General features: G+C 46.8%; 1 protein-coding gene across 6 annotated transcripts in view; it reads right to left on the bottom strand.

Annotated features, from left to right (window-relative positions):
• Window positions 1–280: 280 nt before the first annotated feature.
• TK2 (thymidine kinase 2) overlaps window positions 281–22,280 on the bottom strand; it is a 71,825-nt gene continuing 49,825 nt past the window's right edge. For all 6 annotated transcript variants that reach the window (XM_016162756.2, XM_016162766.2, XM_016162776.2 and 3 more), the window contains 8 exons: window positions 19,548–19,622; window positions 16,278–16,331; window positions 13,893–13,982; window positions 12,256–12,329; window positions 6,265–6,353; window positions 5,624–5,703; window positions 3,124–3,204; window positions 281–2,054 (listed from right to left, as the gene is read on the bottom strand). In XM_016162756.2, coding sequence (XP_016018242.2) covers window positions 1,956–2,054; window positions 3,124–3,204; window positions 5,624–5,703; window positions 6,265–6,353; window positions 12,256–12,329; window positions 13,893–13,982; window positions 16,278–16,331; window positions 19,548–19,622 — 642 coding nt within the window. In that variant the 3' untranslated portion in view covers window positions 281–1,955. The remainder of the gene's footprint in view (window positions 2,055–3,123; window positions 3,205–5,623; window positions 5,704–6,264; window positions 6,354–12,255; window positions 12,330–13,892; window positions 13,983–16,277; window positions 16,332–19,547; window positions 19,623–22,280) is intronic.

Below are 22,280 nucleotides of genomic sequence, written 5' to 3'. Positions count from 1 at the left end.
ATCCTCATGCAAGCTGGGCTCCAGCCATTTCATATGACACTTCTGAGTTGGGAGATTCCTATGACCAGCCCTGGCCACTGTGGATATACACAGCATCCTCTCGATGATGCCAGGTGGGAGGATATCAAGCTTTTCTGGACCCATACATCCCAGGTTAGGAAATATGGTGCTTCAAAAATAAAAACACATTATCTTACTGGCAATAGGATGCTGCAGAGAGCTAAAATCACTGGCATAGGAAGCACTCCAAAATTAAATAGGAAGTGCTCCAGTATTAACATCAGATTTTAGGTGAAGGATTTATTGGCTACCACAGAGCAAGATTTTTAAAAAATCACATTTCCCTCAAAACAGTGCTTCAAATGAGCTGGGGGGAAAACACTTGACCAATCATTGACAAATTACCAAAGATGGCTCTGGCATGTCAAGAGTCCTGGTAGCAGATTCTTACCTCCCCCCACGTTTCCAGTCAATCGTTTGAGCTGAGAGACACATCCCCACTGGGATGCTGCCCCTCATCCTGCCTACACAGTCCATGAATCCATCCAGACAGGAAGGGCTGGGAGCAAGAGTGCTTGCCCTCTTAGCACTCCCTCTGGGACTGGACCACCAGGGGCACCTGTGCCCTATTTAGCATAAGAAAGCTACACGCACAGGTGCCACATTCACAGAGGCTGGGACAAGGCCTTCCAACTTCTCAGGAGGGGCTGAGGCCTGTTTCCCCAAAGTTCACAATAGATCCTTGCCCGTGTACACAACGAGTGTTCCTGAAGCTCTCTCCACCTACCTCGACCAGTGCTCCAACAGCCTTTGCTTGCAAGCCCCAACTCTTCTTGTCCAGACTTTCCCAAAGAGAACATTTGCCCTTTCTCTAGCTTCCCACTTTATTCAAGAAACAGCTGTGCCTTCGATGCATTGTTATAGCCGAATGAAGCTAAGATATTTTCTGAACCAATAAAGGTGGTTTCATGCTCTATGGCCCAAAGTGTCTCCCTGGATGTTAAAACATTTCAAAAAAAACCTAAGGCCACTTGCATCTGTTTCCCAGGCCACAAACTCTCAGTAATTCTGAGGGCAAAGCTCCACACACAAGGCCATAACAAAGTTAAGGAGCCTCAGAAGCCAAGGCTGGTGGCCTCCTGCCGCAGCTCAGCACTGGGCAAACCAGCCAGGTGCCATCAAAAGCCACTTTCCTGATATGGAGACCAAGCACCATGCAGAAGCCAACACATATTTTCCTAAGGACACAGAAGCCCTGATGATGGGGTGGCAAATGCCACAGTGGCTTCGTGCTGGGAAACCACTAAATACTGGGCTCGAGCCAACCACAACACAATTTTGTGAAAGTCTAGAAATGCCGATTGTCCTGAGAACTATTCAAATAATGAGAAAATGATGACACTGGCTCTATGCACTGCTGGCTCTCCCCATGCAGACATGAGGGTCTCCAGCAGGGGAAGGCAGGGCTCTCAGAACGAGGCAGCCTAGGGCAAGAGAATGGTTTGGAATTGCTAAAAGTCTGAATGGTGTCAACTCCACTTCACTGGCTGTGTGACCCTGCAGAGTTCCTTAGCCTCTCTGAGCTTCAATTTCCTCCCCTGGTTGTAAGACCAGTACCTCGCCCTATGGGATGGTCTGAAGGGTTAGAGACCATGAGAGCATCAGGATGTCAGGTGGCTTTCCTAAGGGATTAATTAGCGGCATCCAGCATTGGGAAGCCATCATGAGAGGAACCAGGGAAAATGCAAGGCTGCACACATTAAAGGGCTCAACAAACCCATTGGTCCCAATTGTCATTTACCCGCAAGGGCCAGAAACACAGGATAAAGACATTGGTGAAGGAGAAAAAAACATTAAGAAAACAAATTTGTCCCTCCCAAGAGGAGATTTTCCACATTGCTCCTAGCAGCTAACTTGGCAGCAGCCAGCATTTTTCTGGCGCGATCTTTCCCGTTCTATGGACCACGTTTCCGATTCTTTGGAGTTAATATCCGGTCCTGGTTTTGTTCAAAGAGCTCTAACATTTTCTGCATGTCGTGGTCAGCCTCAATCACCTGGAAATTAAACACACTGTCACAAGGCTGAACTTGACCTCAACATCATCCTCCTTTCAAAGATGAAGAGCGAGAGATGGAGGCAGGCAGGAAGAGGCAGAGAGAGGAAGGTTAAAGCCAAAAAGCTCCCAGTTCTAGCTCAATCTACATTCTCAGCTATATTTTCACTTAAGAATCCCCTATTGTTGTCCCCACAGCGAGCTCTTAAATGATTCTTTTCTCATCATTTTACACCATCCCATTTTCTATTAATGAGAAGAAAAACATTTTACTTCTTTAAAAATCCACTATAGCAATATATCACTTTCCAGCAACCTCACTGCCTCAAAGAGCCATGAGTAAAAGTGAGCAATCCAAAGAGATGCCGCCAATGTCATGCGCAAAAGCCTATGCAAGAGCATCCTTCAGATCCGGCACTGTATATGCATTCCTAACAGTCTTAGGTATCCATTTGCCTGACTAAAGAGATTAGGCAGCAGTAAATCAACAACAACAACAACAAAGGTGGACTGAGAAGCAAGGGATGGGCAGACATATCAACAGAGTTACAAATGGCAAGTGTCAGCAAGAGAAGGGTTACCATAAAAAGTGAACATAGAAACGCAAAGAAATGAGGAATCTTGGGCAAAGAGTCCTACACACCTCAGCACCTCCTAAAGGCATCTCTGTGTGAGAGCCCAGAACAACAAATGATGTTCCTTCAGATGCCCTGGGCTCTGAACTTGCTATCTACTGAAGAAGGGACAGTGGCATCAGAAAGACCACCATCCCATATGGTTAAAACCAAAGCCCAGGTCTAGAGGCTTTGACAATCTGGAACATTCCTTTGTGGATGATGCTGGATACGTGAGATGCTACTGTGATAACTGGTGTAATGACACTGAGACAGATCACCTTCACTCAGGTCTGTCCAACTTACAGAGACTCAGTCCGGAATGGGGGCTATGAAAGCGAAGGAACCCTTGCCACCCTCCCCACTTCCTTCTTCCCCAAAAAGTGCGGAGTAGCTGACATTCCCCAGGTCACTCATTCTTCTAGAAAAGTCTCGTGACATGTCAGGGGGACTTACCAGAACAGGGGCTCCTGTGGGGAAAAGGGCTCCTTTGATGAGCCATTCCTCATAGAGGTGGTGAATAGCGGCCAGGTACTCCTGCCAGGAAACAGAAACAAAAACACATGCACACGCACACGCGCGCGCACACACACACACACACACACACACACACACACAGAGGCTGTTAGCAAACCTCTCCCACTCAGGGTCTCAGGCAGCTGGGGCGAATGTCAATGACCATGGGGCAGTGGCTTGGACAAAGCAGCCCACAGCAGCCAACCTTAGGTGGACAGCAATAAATGCGGCCGTGCATTGGGCCAGCCAGCCTGGCCATCACAACAGTCAGAAGTCACTGCAGCTGCCCATTCCATCCTTCCGCTGCACTCTGCTCATGCTTCGTACATACCCTCCAGCCTGGCTTCTCTCATTTACTGCTACTTTTCTAGAAGCAGGCTCACCAGTTTCTTGGGTGGGAGGGATCCATGGCCACACCATGGCCAGGTGTCCCAGCACTGGGCAGCCTGAATTCTTCACTCCCACCAAGAGGAACACGACCCTCTCTGGCCTAGGAGCCCAACTCACACTGCTTCCACTCCACCAGACAACTTGTAACATGGACTCTCTAAACCAGTGGTCTCCAACCTTTTTGGCACCAGCGACCAGTGCTCCTATGAGAATCTAATGCCTGACGATCTGAGGTGGGGCTGAGGCAGTGATGCTAGCGCCAGGGAGCAGCTGCAAATACAGATGAAGCTTCGCTCGCTCGCCCGCTGCTCACCTCCTGCTGTGTGGCCCAGTTCCCAACAGGCCGCAGACCGGGCGTTGGGGACTCCTGCTCTAAATCACAAAGACCAAATTCTGAAAGCCCAACAAGGTGAAACCCATAGGTACAGAAGCTGAGACTTGCCCCTAAGCCGTCCATGCCTCTGTACTGGGCAGGACTCGATGGTACATGCTCTCCCATTCATAGGCCAAGGCGCCTCAGCCACCCAACACCATCTCCTCAAGCGGCAATTTACTCCCAGCCTAGAAGCTCTCATGTAAACCACACTGCCGCCTTTTTTACTGAGTGCTCCCTTAGCAACAATAAACAGATTTATCCTGTATGTCTGGTCAAAATCGTTCTGATAATGGCTTGGATAATGGCTTAGAGGGACTCCAGACTTTGCATTTCTTTAAAATATCTGAGTCACGGCACAGAGTTGCTATGCCCCATCAAAGTGGGATCCATCCCTGCTCCACTGTACCCTTCTTCCAATCATCCTGTCTCTGGATTTCAGAGGAACTTCCCAGAGTGAGGTCTGGACCTTCATGGCTGGAATCTACCTTGCTGGTGCCCAAACAAGGCTGGGCAGGGCTCAGGAGCTGGAAAGGCCTCCAGGGCCGTCCTGAGCTTAGACCCCCATGACATCCCAGGATGCTTGCCTAGCCTCTGTGTACTTCCAGTGGCAGCTTCTCAAATGAGGCATTCAGTTCAATATTAACTGAGAAATTCTCAGGTGCCAGGCCCTTGGACACATGCTGGGGATAGAGGGAATGATATCTAATCTTAAAAAGCTCACAATTTCCTGAGGGATGGGGAAGAACATGTAAACAAATAGTTTCAGTCTGCTTGTCCTAAGGGCGGTGATCACAGTCAGCCCAGGGGTTGGGGGAGATGATGGAGAGAAGGTCAGGAAAGTCTTCTTGGAAGAAGTAACATCTGAGCTGAACTTGCAAGGCAAAAGAAATCACTATGCAGAGGCACATTTATGTAACTCCATGGTGAGTGAGCAAGTGAGTGACTGTGGGAGAGAGAGTATGTGTGTGTGTGTACATGCATAGCCACACTAGTTCTTTATGGCCAGAGTGTGAAAGACAGAACGTGGAGGGAGATAAAGCCATCACGTGGGCTCTCGTGTGGCATGCTATGAAATGAGGACTTTATCCCAGACCATGATGAGGCGCTGAGGGTCTGGGGCTGGGAAACTGCTTGAGTAGTGTTCTGCGTTGGAAACGTCACCCATGCAGCAGTGTGGAAGCTGAATTTTGAAGGTGGATATGGAGAGTGAGGGACCAGGGCAAAGAGGGCTGTCCAACCCTGTTACAACAGTCTTACCTAGAATAGATGGCCCTGAGCCAGAACCCAGAAAGACAGGGCAGTGAGTAGCAAACACCAGTGAGTGCTACTCCAAGCTGAGCATCATGCTAAGTACTGGGGATGCAGCAGCGAGTAAGGACACATTCTAGAGTAGATCCAGAGGGCAGGAAGGCAAGCCATCTTCAGGAAGTGACCTGGACAAGCCCTGGGATGCCTGAGTGCTGAATGCTAAATTTGGGATATAGGAAGTAAAGCAGATCTAGACATTGCATGAGATCTCCGGCCACAGAGGAAGTCAGAGTTCGCCCTCTGATATGCTCAGTTCCTGTTTCTCTCTCTGTGATAAGAGCACAATGATCTCATGGAGGGTGGGGCAAAGCTAGTGTGGTGGTAGCTTCCCAGTTCGTCTCTAACCCAGTTAAAGGGGGTTCTTACCAATGGAATGATCTTCTCCTCTTCCCTGCATCTCATCTTTAACCTCTGATAACAGGTCTCAGGAGTGGTCTGGAGATAAACTGAGATTACAAAAGTACATGGCTCTAATGACTCTGTTCACTGCTTGAAAATGAAAGCCAAGGAGAGGGGGAAGGAAGGAATGGGATAAGGCATGGCTAAAAACATCTGCCAGAATCTCTGAGCAGGAGACACAGACCAGGGTCAGCTCACAGCTTGACCACTGACCAGCTTTGTGACCTGACAGGCACCTTGACCTTCATCCTGAGTTTTGTTCCCTTTCTATGTCATCAGCCCCACGGGGTCATCGTGAGTTGAATAAGGTGTCCTCTCCTCCCTTCCTTACAAACTAGAAAAACCCACCAAAGCACAATAGACCAAGGGGAAAACAGCTTGAGGAACAAAGACTAGGGTGTTTCTCCAGGAGAAACCAGAAGCCCACAAATTCTGCATGCCCTTGGGGAAAAGGCTAAATTAATATTGGGAAAGAATCACCAATGGTAAGGGCCCCCCACCCACCAGCCCTGCTTGTTGGGTGCCTGGACAAGCTCATCCTCACTGAGCCCAGGGGAGGGAAGACTAGAAGGGAGGTTGGGGAGAGAGGTTAGGAGGGGCCGCCTCACCTATCAAATCCACGGACACATCGATGTTCCTCACGATCCAGTCAAACCACTCCGAAAGAACCATGTAGTCCACTTCAGGCATCTTCCCACTGCAATGAGAGGTGTAAGGACTCTGATTACCCACAAGAAAGTTTCTGAAATGCACCATTCCCCAAAAGGAACTGGGGATGGCTTTTGTTGAAAGGGCATTACCAAGGGCACATGGCACAGCACGATCCATGTGACAATGGATGTAGAGTAATGACAAGGATCCTAACACCTCTGATCTTCCCCTGCCTGGGGATAGGCTATGGTGTAATGCAGCAAGTGTCATGGCACTGCCCGATGGAGAACGCAGAGGGGATCTGAACTCCAAGAGGATAAATGGGCTTTAAAGCCTGAGGACAGGGACAGCACTCAGGTTAGGAGGTGGAGTAGCAAATTTCACTTTTGGAAATTTATTTTGCAGAAATAATCATGGATGCCTACTGTAGAACTGTTTAAATAATGAAAAACTAAATCTTGGTATATCTATGTAATAAAACCACGCAGTAACTAAAAGATGATGTTGTAAAATAATATTTAATGACATGGAAATGCTAATAATTATATGCTCATAATTCAATGAAAACAGCAGGATATAAAACTACATATAGTATGACCCAACCATATTTCCAAGAGCATTCATCCATATATTTTGAAAAAAGACTGGAAAGAAAAACATCAAAATGTTAACTGCTTTCCTCTGACCTATAGGACTATGGGAGACTTTCATTTCTTTTCATAATACCTATCCATATTTTCCAAAATTTAACAACATATTAGTTCTCATATCAAGAGTGAAGAGCAGGGGAAGAATATTATATATTTAAATTGTTAATGGAAGGAGAAAAGGAGGAAAGGAGGGAGGAAGGGAAGGAGGGAGAGAGGAAGGGAAGGAAGGAGGGAAGGAGGGAGGGAGGGAGGCAGGGAGGCAGGGAGGGAAGGAAGGAAAAAAGGAAGGAAAGAAGGGTGGGTGGGTGGATGATGGAGGAATGGGAGGAGGAAGGAAGAAAAGGGGAAGGATGAAAGAGCCGAAGAGTGAAGAGAGAGACCTGGCGTCTATCTGGCTCCTGCAAATTTCCTCTGCCCGGAGAGAAACCGGAAAGACAGAATGGCAGCAGCTGGAGGAAACAAACCTGTTAACAGCTGGGTGACCCTCAAAGGCCCAGAGAGAAATTCCCCCTTTTAACATCCTCTACCCATCTTGGATCCACTCAGAACTGGGTTTGGCAAGACTGACCACAAGGAGAGAGGAAATGCCAGAGCTGCGTGCAGTAGGGGATCCAGGCTGAGCTGAGGAAGGAAACAGAAGCCTGGCTTCCATGGTTCTGAGGGATGTCAGGCAGCAGGAGCCGTTTTATCTGCTTTTGTGGTTTTCCTCCTGGGAACTCTGCCCGGCCCCGCGTGTCTGCCTCAAGAATGGGGCGCCCAGCACCACCGACAAGCCACTGCTTTTCTTTCCATAGCACACACACAGGGCGGCGCCTCTCCACATAAAATCCAACGGCGCAATTCGGCAAAGGTAGAGTGATAAGGTTTCACAGAGCCTTCCTCTTATCTCAGGATGGCAAAATCAAGGTCTTGGGTCTACATAAATCCTGCTGACTTTCTCTTTGGCACAGTTTGCTGCCACCTTTGCCCTGAGACCCAGAGAGCCTCAGCTTGCACAGCACAAGTTAGAACTAAAATGTCATACTCAAATGCCAGCCACTGTGTATACATTATTTTCTTTTGTTTTCATAAGACCTTGTCAGGTCGATTTTAGTCCCAATTTAAAGATGAGGAAAACCAAGGCCCAGGGAAGTTAAACACAACTCTGTCTGAGCAGGGATTCAAGCCTGGCTCTCTGTGGTGCCCAAACCCAAATGCTCTACATCACTCACCCTCCCTGGTCTGTCAACTGAGGGGTCTGTTATGGATCACGTCCAGTGTCTCATGACCTCAGCTCCAGAAAGGCCACAGCTCTAAGGCCTGCGACTCAGGTCATGAGTCTTCCATCTGGACTAGAGAGAGGGAGGAGTCCAAGCGCCAGGGCCAGTCAAGGAGGTAGGAGGACCTGCCTACCTTTCCAAAATGCAGGGTCTCAGTCAATGTCCCTAACCACCAGCCCCAGGTGAGTCCGCGTGTCTTTTCCCAGGCTGGGCTCACTCAATTCTCTTACTTCTGCCTTTAGAACGTGCAGACCAGGCAATCTTGCAAAACCTGTTTATTCAATCACTCAGCCCATGGGGCTCAGGCCACACAACTGCCTGTAGAGCTGCTTTAGCTACGTGAGTCTTTCTCACCACCTTCAGCTTTTCATTTCAGCACACTGCCCACACCTCAAAAGTTCCCGTCTTTAAGGAAACTGTGTAACAGAAATCTTCTACCTCACCAAGTTACATAACCCTCTCAGACCCCTAGTGGCCTAATTACACTTATATTCTGTCCACCCCAAACTGGCTGGGGCTGGAATAAGCAGTCTCTGCCTACAGGAATTGCTCACTTGTTTTGAGACCCAGAAGGCAAGACTGCCCTTCAAAAATTCTACTTTGGAGGACGCAGAATTCCAGTATATGAGCTTTTGGGGGCACCTAAGTGTGCCAATGCAGACAGCAAGGCCAGGCCTGCCTACTCCCTTTCATCCAGGCCCCACAGATTCCAAGCCAAGGTTGTCAGGACTTCTGAGAAAGAGATAAGGATCAGCCCCAAAGCTGAAGGGACAGCAGTCACTCATGCCTGCCTTGTGAAAGGACTGCCCCCACAAGAGCTCCCAGGTGGAACTTTACACGCCCTCCCCCTCCCCCCTCCCCCCCTCCCCCCACCCCCACACAGTTTGTGGTTCCCAATACCCAGCCAAAGTCTCCACAGGTGGGAACCAAAATATCCTCTTCTAGGTATAGGCAAAGGATCCAGCCAAACCCAGTTCTAGGCTATTAAATGTTTAGTAGTTTAGGGGAAGCAGAAACCTCTCAAAACATCTACTTTCTCAGAAACACTTCACCGTGGATGACCTACGGCATCGAGAGGAGCTGGAGTTGGAAGAAGGGTAACCCCAAAGAAAGGCCACAGTCCAGTCTTCCTTCTATTTGTCACCTCTTTAGCTCTGGCTAAAAACACTTTGCCTCCAAAAGAAAATCTTTGGCCTATGGCTGCCTTATTCCTGACCTAGGAATAAATCCAGAGACCCTTGAAACAAAAGATAACACAACAAAACCCCAACGAGCAAAACCTGAAGCAACACATGTGAAATGCTGAAACAGTAGGTGGTACAGGAGACTGAAGAAAGGGTTTGAAGAGCACCACCTTCTCCCATTTTCCTGAAACCAAAGTGGTGGGTGGCCTGGCCCTCCAAGGTGTCATAGCGCTTCCAGCTGCCTCTGGAGCACCCGAGGTCATGCGATGACCAACAGCCTCTGCATCAAGTGATACCAGCACTGGGTCTGGAGCCTCCAATAAGATCTTCAGGGGAATCCATGCCCTCTGGAGGCTGCGTGAACTTTAAAAGAATTAGACCCCAAGAACGGAAACAAGGACACTATACATTTCTCCCATGGTTCTTTGTCTCACAGAAATCCTAACCACAGATGCTAGGCTTTCTGGGATGGCCTGGGGGAGGCATAATTACGTATGAAATTACCAGGGAAGGAAAAGAGCTCAAAAAGATTAAAAGCTACAGCCTTTCCCTACACTACCCACAAAACACCCAGGGCAAGGCCCATGTCATCTGGGCCATAGCCACTGAGAATAGGAAATATAAAACCTCTACCAGCAGTGTTGTAATGTAATGTGAGTACCAAAGCCCATGGACATCAGCTAAAATTGCCCCTGGGTCAAGCGAAGACATGGAGCTCCTGAGGAAATTCACCAGGCATTGAGCAGCCTATAGGGTGGGGGTGGAAAGGTTAACTGGCAAATTTTATAAAGACCAAGATGGGCAAAAACCTGGATTAAGGGTCGCAGGACCTAAACCAGGCAACTGTTCCAAAGGCTCTCCAGAGATGGATAACAGGAATTAGAGACAAGAAGGGTTAAGAGAGGGTTAGGCACTTGGTTGTGCTCACAGAGAGCAAACTCCAGAGCCATGATGGAACTCAGGCCCACCCAACTCCACATCCCACTCTCTGGTCATTCCATTCCAGGTCACCCTCTTCAAAAAGAGCTACATGCTGCCACACAGACTTGGCCAAACTGACTATGATTAGAAGAGAGAGACAGCCAAGTGACATGAGGGTCACAGAGACTCTTCACTCTGCTGCCCAGGGTCTGCTCCTCAGGCCACACTTTTGTCAGAGCAGTACACAAACACCGAAAGGGGTCCCTTGCTCTTTTCTCTCTTCTGCCCGTCTTCCGTCTGGTAGAGACCCTAATGAGTGGGAGCACAGGACAGTGAAGGACTGTAGAAACCGACCAGTGGACACCTCAGCCTGTCTGGAAACATGGGCAGCTGGGGGAGGATGGGGCTCCAGCATCAGGAATGCTACCTGCTGGCAGACCAGAGCACACAAGGCTATAGTCAGGACTTGCCCTATCCCTGACCCCAAGACATGAGGTCTAATGCTTGGAGTAGGTGAGGGCAGAGGCTCTCATCCTGGGGTCACACAGGCTCAAGGGGATGACCCATGGCAGCTTAGTAACCATGCGAGAAGCCTTTTGCAGCCCCCTCAGAAGAAGGGGTATGAAAGAGCTGGGCCAGACCCTGGGGAACACGTAGGGCTGGAGACCAAGGAATAACTGCAAGTCTCGTTACTCAACAATATAGTAGTTAACAAGTATCGACCAGGTGCCAGCTCTGTGCTGGGTCTGAGCTAGACAAGTAAACCAGCAGTGGTCCCTGTCCTGAAGAAGCTTTAAGGCCAGTTGGAGGAACACACAATAGACAATTAAACAAATTAATGTATACTAAATTAAACCACATGAAACTGCCACTTTTGTAGGTCAAAATTCATTAAAATTAAACATTTCATATGGTTCGACCTAATTAGAAGCTGTCTTAAATATTACGAAGAAAACCAAGACAGTAGAAATTAAGAATAATAAGGGGCTTGACTGACCCATCTAGACCAGGTGGTTGAGGAGGGTCAGGAGAGTGATACTTATGACAGCTGGAAATAAGAAGGAGTGGGGAGCCGGGACGGAGAGCGTACACGGCAGGTATCAGGACCAACCCTGCAAGGCAGTGAAAGCGGCACTCAAAGTTCAAAGCAGGTAGGAATGTGGGAGCCTGGCAAAGAGGGGGGCCAGACACACAGCTACCAAGAAAGGAGGGGCATGGAAGAAGCTGAAGCTTCAGACCCTAGCCTGTAGCCCATTTCCTCAAAACCCCTAAAAATCAGTCAACTGAGTACAGGAATGAAAAGTCCAGGCCTCAGCAATGTGAGCCACCAGAAGTCCCCTTCAACTATGTGAATGAGAGTCTGCCCGCATGAGGGCAAAAGTTTTAAGCGAAAGCCATAACAAATATCATGCACTGTGAAAGACTGATTGCTCTAGTTGCTCCAAATCTTCACCCTCCTATCTTCCCGCTTTCCCTCAGAGTTGGGTGTGTGACCCGCTTTGGCCAATAGGATATTAGCAAATATGAAGTCAAGGCCTGAAAAAGCATTCGTGCATTCCACGGGTGCTTCTGCCCTCTGCCATGAGAAGTAAATGCCCAGGCTAGCTTGCTAACTGCAGGAGGAGAATGAGACATGAGTCACCTCGACATCCTTGCCAGGGCCATCCTAGATCAGCCAACCCCAAGACATATTATCAATGCAAGTCAAGGTCAGCAGAGCCGCCTGGCTGACCACTCTAGATGACTGAACAATAGGTGCAGAAAGTTGTCTGTCACTTAGGTTTTGTGGTTGGTTGTTACATAACATTACTGTGGTAAGAGATAACTGATGACACAGTAGGTACTCAGTATCTGTCAACCAGATAAACATGTTCCAATTTCATTTCTAACAAATTAATGGTTTAATAAATTATCGATTACATAAATTATGGTACCTTCTATATAGGTTTTCTACAAAAATGTATCTTGCACTGTGAATCGACCGCTCCATCAACCGTACAGGTGACGTCTAAAAGAGAACACAAAGTGATTCACTAACTCAGGCAAAGAGGAAGAGGTCAGGAAGGCTCAAAGAATGTCTATGCTCCCCCTGCCTATGGCCTATATTGAAAACAAGAATCAAGAGGCCAACTTGGAGCTTCAGGGTATGGGAAGGATTGTGCCCAGGAGGAAGGAGGATGACACTGACATCATCCCTCTGTGCCAGGGTGCTCACGCCCCTCACAGATGGCCTTTCCCTTTGTTCACACTGTCTCACTGGGAAGCAGGAGGGGCCCGTACCGTTGACATCAAGTGGGCAATCACTGCTCTCACTTGGCATGGCACCCATGTACCCACAGCACCCATGGGACCTGAACCAGCAAATCAGGCAGATTCAAGCCATAACCCAGGAATTTCCTGACTCCCTCGCCCCGTGTGTCTATCCATCCAGCCAGCTTTCCCTCTATTTTTCTATCCTTTCCTTACTTACTCTCCATTGCCCATTTTTTGCTATCTCCCTATCCATCCCTCTCTGCTCATCTTTCTCTCTCTGTTTCCTTCACGGGAGATTTCCTTAAATAGGACACATGTATGTCCCACTATATTGAGATATAAATTGATACGACTCAGGTTTGCAACTGGGTGCCCACTCAGGAAAGGTAGGGTAAACAAAGGGAAAAAGTGCCAACCTCCGATCCTCTAACCTGTATCATTTAGACAACACATTTTGGAAGATAGAAATTCATATGATTCTGCTCATATTTATTTTTAAGACAAAGATTTGTAAAAATGCCCAATCCTTAATCAAACCACCCAGTCAAGTTGCTGTGTCAACATAACTGGCGGTAAGGATCTCCATCTTGGAAGCCTCCAAAGCCATTCTCTTAGGCTGTACTCATGATTCTGAACAGCAGATGCCAATCAGGCTCTCCTTAGCCAGCCTTCTGAAAGGCTCTGCCCTTATTCACATCCCCACTGATGGAAAAGGCCTAAGCAGCTTGTTTGTGCTCCATGATCTTCCTAACACCTGACCAGCCCAGGGCTGGACCCTTGACCCAAGCTGAGCCCTCTCTCTCTCTAAAATGTGAACCAAGAGCCAGGCCATGTGCAGGTTAGACAGTGTTTCTCAAACATGCAAACAAAGCATGCATTAAAATCGCCTGGAGAGCTTGATAAAACAGATTGCTGGGCCTCATCTCTAGAATTTCTGATTCACAGGTCCAGGACAGGGCCAGAAAATGTGCATTTCTATCTAACAAAACCCCAGGTGCTACTGCTGCTCCTGGTCCAGGGACCACACTTCGAGAAGACCTGAGTTAAATGGCATTGAGCCCAGTCGTGGTCAGGTCATGAAGACTCAGGCTCACAATGGCATCACAGCAATTTCTTGGCTTGAGGCTGGTGGGTGTGGGCACTGAAGGTTGCTCCTCAGAGAGCTGCAGGAACAGAGACCTTGGCCCAAGACAGAGAAGGCTAAACAGCACTGAAGGCCCAGAAAGGCCTTCTCTGTGAGGGCTCCCTTTCTGGCAATCATATACCCCTCATTTGAAGAAAATGTTAAGAGGGTTAAAACCAAGCATCTGAAAGGTACCTGAGGACGAGTGTGCTGGTCCAGCATGGTGAGCTGCACGTATGTCTGCAGCGTGAGGCCCCATCGACAGGCATCAAGGTACATCAGACCCTAAAGCAGGAAGAACACAGAAATTTACCTCAAAGTACTTTATCTGTAGGACTCTGGTCATTTTGGTCACTGATAGCCATCTCATGAAACCTATGTGGGGCTGAGTTTGGGCCAGAGATAAACCCAACATAGTCACAGGGCCCTCAAAACAGAGTGGACAGAGACAGACCCTGGAGCACTTACAGGACAGTACAGTAACAGCTATAATAGGGACCTATACAAAGTCCTTAGGAAACACTCAGTTATTCAATAAATATTCATTAATGCCCTGCAGTCTCTCTCTCCAGCAGCTAAAGTATGCCTTTTAAGCCTGCTTAGAACCTTCCAGACTTCCCATTGCATTGAGAATGAAATCCAAAGCCTTTACCAAGGCCCAAAGGGCCCTAGAGAATCACTTCCATCTTCTCTCATCTCCTATCATTACTCCTCTGGCTCAGTGAGTTTCTAACCACATGAGCCTCCTTAGTGTCCCCCAAACACCCAAGCATGATCCCGCCTCAGGAGCCTTGCATTTGCTGTGCCTTCTGTCTGAGCGCTCTTCCTCCAGATATTTGCATTGTTCATTCCTTCACTTTGTTTAGGTCTTTGCTCAAAGTAATTTTATCAGAAATGCCCTTCCCAGCTATTTTGTCTAAAACAGAAGCCCCACCCCATCACTCTCTACTGCCTGTACGCACAAAACACTTCATGCTCTATACTCCACCTGCTAATAATCTTACTCTGCTCTCTTCCACATTTTTGCTTTTTTTTTTTTTCTCTTGGTGCTAACTAATGAAATTCCATGCTCTGCGTTGAAAACTGCAGGCTCCTAACTGTGGGTGAAAGGAAATCTCAGAAAGGTTAGGACAAAAATTACTTCTTGTCTGATGGCTGCAAAAGTGAACACCCTTCTTCATTAGAAAGCTGATTCAGATAAAATGATGAATCGAGACTTTTCACAAAAGTATCGACCTTGCTCTTCTGTCCAGAGCAGAAACTTGTGTACTAGTATCTAATTTTATTATTTTTTTTACTCCTAAACTGTCATTGGAAATGCTTTTTGTACCAAGGATACTCTGACTTCTGAGACTGGGACTGTATCCTGTGAAATGTCACCTCTAACCCCTAACGACTGCAACTCTAGTTGTCTTAATCCAGCCCTGATTATTCTGTTTCCTAAAGAATGTGAAGGTTTCTGAGGTTTTCTTTATTATGCCCAAAGAGAAAAATTGGCATTCCACCTTCTCCCACATGCATACAGGTAAAAACTCTTTTCCTGTCTCTGGGATTCAGAGTTTTTGCCTTATATAAATAATGTCTTTTTCCTTGCTTCAGATTTATTTGTAGCTCCTATCACCAGCTGCCATATCACACGTTTAATTGTCTTCTGCCTCCCCACACTGGAATATTAGGGACAGGAGAGCATGAGTGAGCAAAAATTACTGGTTGAATGAATGACTGAACAAGTGCTCAGCAATGTGCTCTGTTAGAGCAAATGAGTGAGCCAAATTAGACATAGTCCCTGCCCCCAGTGAAACATAAGAGTCTAAAGAACTACACAGGGAGATCCCATCTGTGTTGCTAGAATTGAAGGGACAACACAGGATACCCCTAGTCCAAGGTTCAAACCTAGATCTGTCATTTACCAGTTGTGTGACCTTGGGCAACTCATTTCAGCTTCAGTTTTTCCTCACCTAAATAATGAAACTTATCATCCCTACATCGTGGGGCAGGTGTCCAGAATCAGCAGCCCTTTCTTAAGCTCCCTCTTAAAGGACCCAGACTCCACCCTTCTCTTCCAAGCAGCTAGAGCAGAGCCTTCTGAACAGAGAAGGAAGTGCAAGGCGTACTGGCACATTATAGCTCCTGCTTGCTAGGTCTACCCTTAGGAAAGCAGACAGGTAGCTTCAGGGTGAGCCAGATGCTGGACATTGGTAAGTACAAACCCAAATCAGAGGTTTACTAAGGAAACTGGTTATTTACAGTTCCTGGGGAGTTAGGCCTGAAGAGACCTGGGTTCCAATGGGTTTCTTCTAGGAGAGGGTGGGGTTAGAAAGAGCAGCAGGAGACACGCCCAGTAGCCATGGTCAACCACTTGAGATAGTCTGGGATCACTGACAGGCAGTCCCTGGGTCTGCACATACCCAGTCAAGCCTCTCAGATCCTTGACCTCAGAACACCAATATGCTGCCATTTTCCATTTGTCTCCTCCACCCCAGCTAAGAGAAAACGGGGCAGGATCAGGCTCGGGCACCAGCGCCACTCCCAGGTGCTTAAGAAGAAGCTGCTGGTTCACACCGGAAACAACACACTCACCAGAGGATTATGGCCACGGACATTTCTCCACTTGGGAACAGGCTCTGGTAACACCTGCAAGGAAAGAAAACATCAGAGAGCAGTTGTTCCTCAGTTCTGAGCTCTGTGAAAGTATGTAAGTGCTGGCGGGGGAGGGAAGAGAGAGGATAAAGGTTTGGGGGCCCGAGGTGAGCCAAAATAGTTGTGCGACCCCTGCGTGAGGCCACAACTCCATCCAAACATGGCTTCCTCATGTGACTTCCAGAAATGACCTGAGAACAACTTTATCCATCCCTTTATACAAGTATATGCACATGCCACCTCTCCAGCTGCCTTGGGAGCTCCCTGAGAACAAGGTAAATTCTCTTAATCCTTCCTCCATGTGCTCCATCCCAGCCCTTACTGTCCACTGCATCTGGCTGGGCAGAGAGGTAAGAGAAGCTGAAAGAAAAGCTTCAAGCACTTTATGCTATGTCTTAAATCTCAGCCACTTGGCCTGAAAGTTTTCCCATGACCTTGGCAACCTGCTCTGCCTCTGTTTCCTCTCTCTGTTCTCTGCACTGGGCACGCTGACAGTTAAGAGTTGTGTTTCTTTACACACTCCTTAAACAGTTGTGCAGGTAAGTACTAGAAATGATTTAAATGGTATTCTTGGGCCAAGACTTTGAGAGTACCCAAATCCATCTGAGGACCTTCAAGAGCATGTGAGCAGGTACCAAGAGACCAAAGGAAAGCAATGCAAAAAATCCTTGAAGAGTAACCTCTCCCTACTTTTTACATCCCTGTGCCTTTGCTCATGCTAGTCCTCCTGCCCAGTAGCCCACCTCATCTCATTTCGCATTGAATTTTGTTACACAGAAAATTCCTATACATCCTCCAACATCCAGTTCAAATACCCCTTCCTCTGTGAATCGTTCCCTGCCCCTCCCAACGGCTCTCTCCTTCTTCTGGGTCTTCAGCTCTCCATTCCTGTACCCTGAGAAGCACATGCTGCAACACTCAGGCCCACCAGAAGCTGGGTCACAGGCAGCTTTGACCTGTGTTCATCTGTGGCACTATCACTCTAACAAACACTTATTGAGTACCCACTGTGCCAGGTGCCATGCTAGGCACCACGGATACAGCAAGAGCAAACCACCCCAGCACTACCTTCATGAAATGTTAAACTTACTGGAAGAAGAAGACATTAATCCGATCATCACAGAAATCAACATATATTTTCAAACCCCAAGAAGTGGTATTGAATAGGGGTACAGAGAAGCCAGAATAATCTATATCAGGGATGGAAACCTAGTTGGGGATGTCAGAGAGCATTGAGCTGAGATTGGAGATCAGAAAGCTGAGTGGTTTTCCTAAAGCCAACAAAGCCCCTTCATGCCATAGAACCAAAATAGGATATGACCCCTGACCTCAGTTTCCTTCTCTGTAGCTGATATGATAATAGCATTATCTCATAGGGACTGTGCTTATAAGGATGAAATCAATTAGGTAATATAATGAAGCCTCAACACAGTGCCTGGTATACAGTAGTCTCTTCATTAGACATTAACTAATTATTGTTGTTGTTATTCATTGGCTCCAGGGTCTTAAGTGAGAATAGAAGTACAGATGACCCTTCAATAACATAGGTTTACATTTCACAGGTCCACTTATACAGACTTTTTTCAGTAAATACCTGTCCTGTTTTCAATATGCAGTTGGAAGTGTGCAGATGTGGAGGGCTGATTGTATGTAAAATCCAAGCCATTTTATATAGGAGACGTGAGTATCAGCAGATTTTGGTATCCGTGAGGGTTCTTGGACCCGATCCCCTGCAGATACTGAGGATAATAGTTAAGTTTTGGGGGAGTCAAAAGTTATACACAATTTTTGACAGCACAGGGTCGGCAACCCTAACTTCCATGTTGTGCAAGAGTCAAGTGTATTTCTAAAGTGCCGCTGAGAGTTACGCTACTTAGGACGGGTGTAGTGGGAGTCCCCAAGACCCCTGCCTCCCCAGGTTCAGTGATTCACTAGGACTAAGAGGACACAGCATATAGTTGTACTCAGAGCTAGGATTTATTAAAGAGAAAATACGAAGCAAAATCAACAAAGAAAAAGGGCACATGGAGAAAAGTCTGGAGAAAACCAGGCACAAGCTTCCATGGGGCCTCTCCCAAGGGAGTCACACAGGACACACTCAATTCCCCCAGCAGCAAGTTGTAACAACACATGTGAAATTGCATCTACCAGGGAAGCTGGCCTGAGCCTGGGAGTTCAGGGATTTTGTCAGGGCTCAGTCAGGTAGGCAGCCTCTACCTGACACATAAGAAAATTCTAGACTCTCAGAAAGAAAGATGTCCAGATTTAACCATACTGTTTGTACATTTTGGGCACAGAGAGCCACTTTATCAGTTAGGAAATGGTGGGAACTCTCCCAAAATCTAAGTTCTTACATGCCGGCCAAGGGACAACCTTGCAAACCAGCCTCTAAGGATAGCAGCTCAGGTCAGCGATGTTAACTCTTCTGAACAGCAGAACATGAACACAAGACAAAGGCTAAATTTTTATTATTTTTATCAAACCATATATATTTTTTACAGAAGTAAAAAAAGGAAAGAAGGAAAAACAATAACTCTAAAGGTATGGAAATTATAGAACCTGCAATAACAATAAAGAGCCATAAACAGAAAAGATTAACACCATTAAAATCTACAAAGAAGGGTCAGGGTTTTGGTGTAGAGACAATTCTTAAACATCTGTGAGATTATTTTTAGTGACTGGGCTATAAATAAACTAGAAATCATGTTAATTGGCTACACATAGTAATACTCCCCTAATATATCAGATGTGCCATAGTAACATGCTACCCATGCTTAATAGTCTGACTTCTTTCCAATGTAGAAACTTCCTAACCAGAAGTGGGGAGCACTATACCTGCACTATCCAAAACAGTGGCCATCAACCACAAGTTTTTACAAACTTCAAGTGTGACTAGTCCAAATTGAGATATGCTGTAAATATAAAATACACTCCAGACTTCAAAGACTTAGTATAAAAAGCAGAATACAAAATAGCTCACTGATGATTTTTATACTGACTACCTGTTGATGATAATATCTGGAATATATTATGTTAGATAACATATTCTTTTTGGTTTTTTAGGGAGGCTATTAGAAATTTTACATTCTACATTTGGCTTGCATTTGCAACTCACATTATATTTCTATTAGACAGGGATGGTCTATACCCCCTACATATCAATCTGTCATGCTTTTATAGGTTCCTTCAAACCTGGAGTGGAGGCCATACCTCAATGTCTCTTGTGTTGGCAAAGAATTCCAGGCATGTCGTCTTCCCACTTGCAATATTGCCCTCCACACAGACCTGGCAAAAGACAAATGCATGTTAGAAGCAGAAATCAAGCATCTAGGGGAATAGCGGGAAGAAGTTCTAGGGAAAGGCTCAAGTGAACAGCATAATTGGTTCAGTCTAAGACTTCAATATGTACACAAAAATCCCTCCGCGGGAAACCCCCAAGGTCTTGCTGTTAGTATAACAAACAAACTGACCCTCCCCTTCAGTGGTCGGCTCCAGACCACTGCCCTCCAAGATAGGAGGTGACATGAACCCCTAGACCATATACAGTTTGCCCTTGGCCACCCTAGCTCTACCCTTCCCTGGCTCAACCCCTCGGACTATTAGATTTTTGGCCCGAGTGTCCTGCCTTCTTAACCAGAGCCTCATGGCTTTGAGGCTGGGAAGCCTGTAAATGTTATCTAGAACAGGGATCCCTAACCCCCAGGGTGCAGATTGGTACTGGTCCGTGGCCTGTTAGGAACTGGGCCGCACAACAGGAGGTGAGCAGCTCCAAGTGAGGGAAGATTTGTCTGTATCTGCGGCCACTCCCCAGCGCTAGCATCACCGCCTCAGCTCCACCTCAGATCATCAGGCATTAGATTCTCACAGGAGCAGTAGTCCCTGGTGCCAAAAAGATTGGGGACCACTGATCTAGAACCTATGTTACCAGATCACAAGAGGAAATGGGAAGTTCTGCAAAAGTAAGAAGATAAACTGCTTCATGTATAAACACATGCTCAGCCATGGACTGGAAGGTATTAGGACAGAAGGATTTGGTTGAGCACCTTGTTGTAGGCCAGGCCCTAAGATGTGTAACATACACCATTACTGCATTTAACCTCACCAGTACCTGACAAGTGGGTTCTAACATTTTCACAGAAGAGAAAAATGAGGCTTGAACAAGGAAATAAAGCAGGGAAAATAGGTTGAACCTACACTCTTCTCACACTAACTGCACTGGGAGAAGAGGTCTCATGGCACTGGAGAGAGGGGTGACAGACAGCCATCTGGGGTCTATCTATACCAAAAACCAAGGATCCTCTCACAAGTTCCTCATTGTAGAAAAAGAAAGCACTAGAAGCAGTGGTTTTCAGGCTTGTGTATGTGGCTAGGATCACCTGGAAGCTTTGAAAAATCTATACAAGGAAGCCACAACACAGGCCAAATACAGCACGACCTCTCAGATGGGACTCGAGTCTCAGGACCTCGTAAAGCTCTCCAGGTGATTTCAGTGTGCAGGAAAGTGAGCACCACTGGTCCATAGACACTGGCTTCAGAAGCACCAGAGGAACACCCAGGCCCTCTGGGTTGGAGTCCTCGAACCTGCTGCCCAATGATTCTGAGAAGGCTCTGCTCAACCAGGCACTGCTGGTGACACAGGGCAAGAGGCTTTGGTTCTAGCAGATCACAAGAAGCAATGGGGAGTTCCATAGAAGACAGACTTGCCCTTGAGAACACATTTAAGACATATCTGGGGCACACATAGTCAGAGAAGGACCCATTCTGCTGCACAATGACCTTTACATCCAGGATAGAAGCACCCAGAGAAATGTGGGCCACTTAGGTGACTTGCCCAAAGTGCTGGGCCGAGCAGAGGAAAGAGCTGGAATATCCAGGCCTGTCAGACAGCTCTTCATGACCCCAGTGGAGCCTCAGTCACACTCTCCATAAAACATGGGATCACAGTAGGCTGTCTTGCCTTGCAAGACTCACTACAAACTCTGTCAGTTGGCTATTAAGGTTTTCTCCCAGATCCCAAAGGGTATCCAGGAAAGCTGAACAATCACACATCAACAGATGCCAAGCCACCCTCCAATACTGGCTCTATGCAAGCTCACTCCTTTGGAACTCGAAACTAGAAAATGAACCCAAGGGAGTGAGCAAAAGGGAAATCCTATTAGGGCACTAGTAGATTTGATTTATTGTTGTTGTTCTTTAAAGGAAACAACTTCTCCTCTGCCTAGACATTTAAAAAGAGCTCAACCAAGTATTATTCTGCAGACTGTTTCTTTCCTGTTCACTGCAAGTAACATGTTCGGAGACCTTCTTCCAAAAATACTTGTTCCAATTCCCACCATGAAATCCTGAAAGTTGGTAAATCTAAGGCTTTTGATTAACAACTGGTTTTCTTGGTGCAGCACGCAAGCATGAAGAACCTCACAATGTTCCCCTGTCATGGATGGAAGAAAGAGGAGCCAAGCAAAGAAAGTCTTTTTCTTTAAAGTGATGTCTAAAGAGGAGTACATGCCCCCGAAGAAAAAAGAAAAAAAAATCATAAAGTAAAAAATACCACCCATAATTCACTAGTAAGAGAAAATAATATCATTAAATTTCAGCATATTTCAGGCAAGTACTATTTTCTATACACATTTCTCATCTTTGAGAGTCTTTCAACTGCTCATTGAAGACCTATTATGTGCCAGATACTGTAGACTCAGAAACCAGTCCCACTACCCACAGAGCTCACGAGTGTGAGGATGGGGAGGAGAGTAACAGGAGATTATAAGAAAAGATGTTCACCATGCTGTGGGAGTACATGGTGGGCGTGAATGACCACTCTGTGACGTGCCAAAGTTTACCTGCACTTTCCTCAGCTATTAGACCTTAATTCTAACTGCCCAAGATTATAATTATCACTGCGATCCACCACCTAGCCTTATTTTTAAATAAAAACATTTAATATTC

The sequence above is a fragment of the Rousettus aegyptiacus genome, unplaced genomic scaffold (assembly GCF_014176215.1).
Source record: "Rousettus aegyptiacus isolate mRouAeg1 unplaced genomic scaffold, mRouAeg1.p scaffold_m13_p_14, whole genome shotgun sequence".
Lineage (NCBI taxonomy): Eukaryota > Metazoa > Chordata > Mammalia > Chiroptera > Pteropodidae > Rousettus > Rousettus aegyptiacus.
The sequence above is the reverse complement of the archived record's forward strand: the minus strand, read 5'-3'. Positions and strand labels throughout refer to the sequence as shown.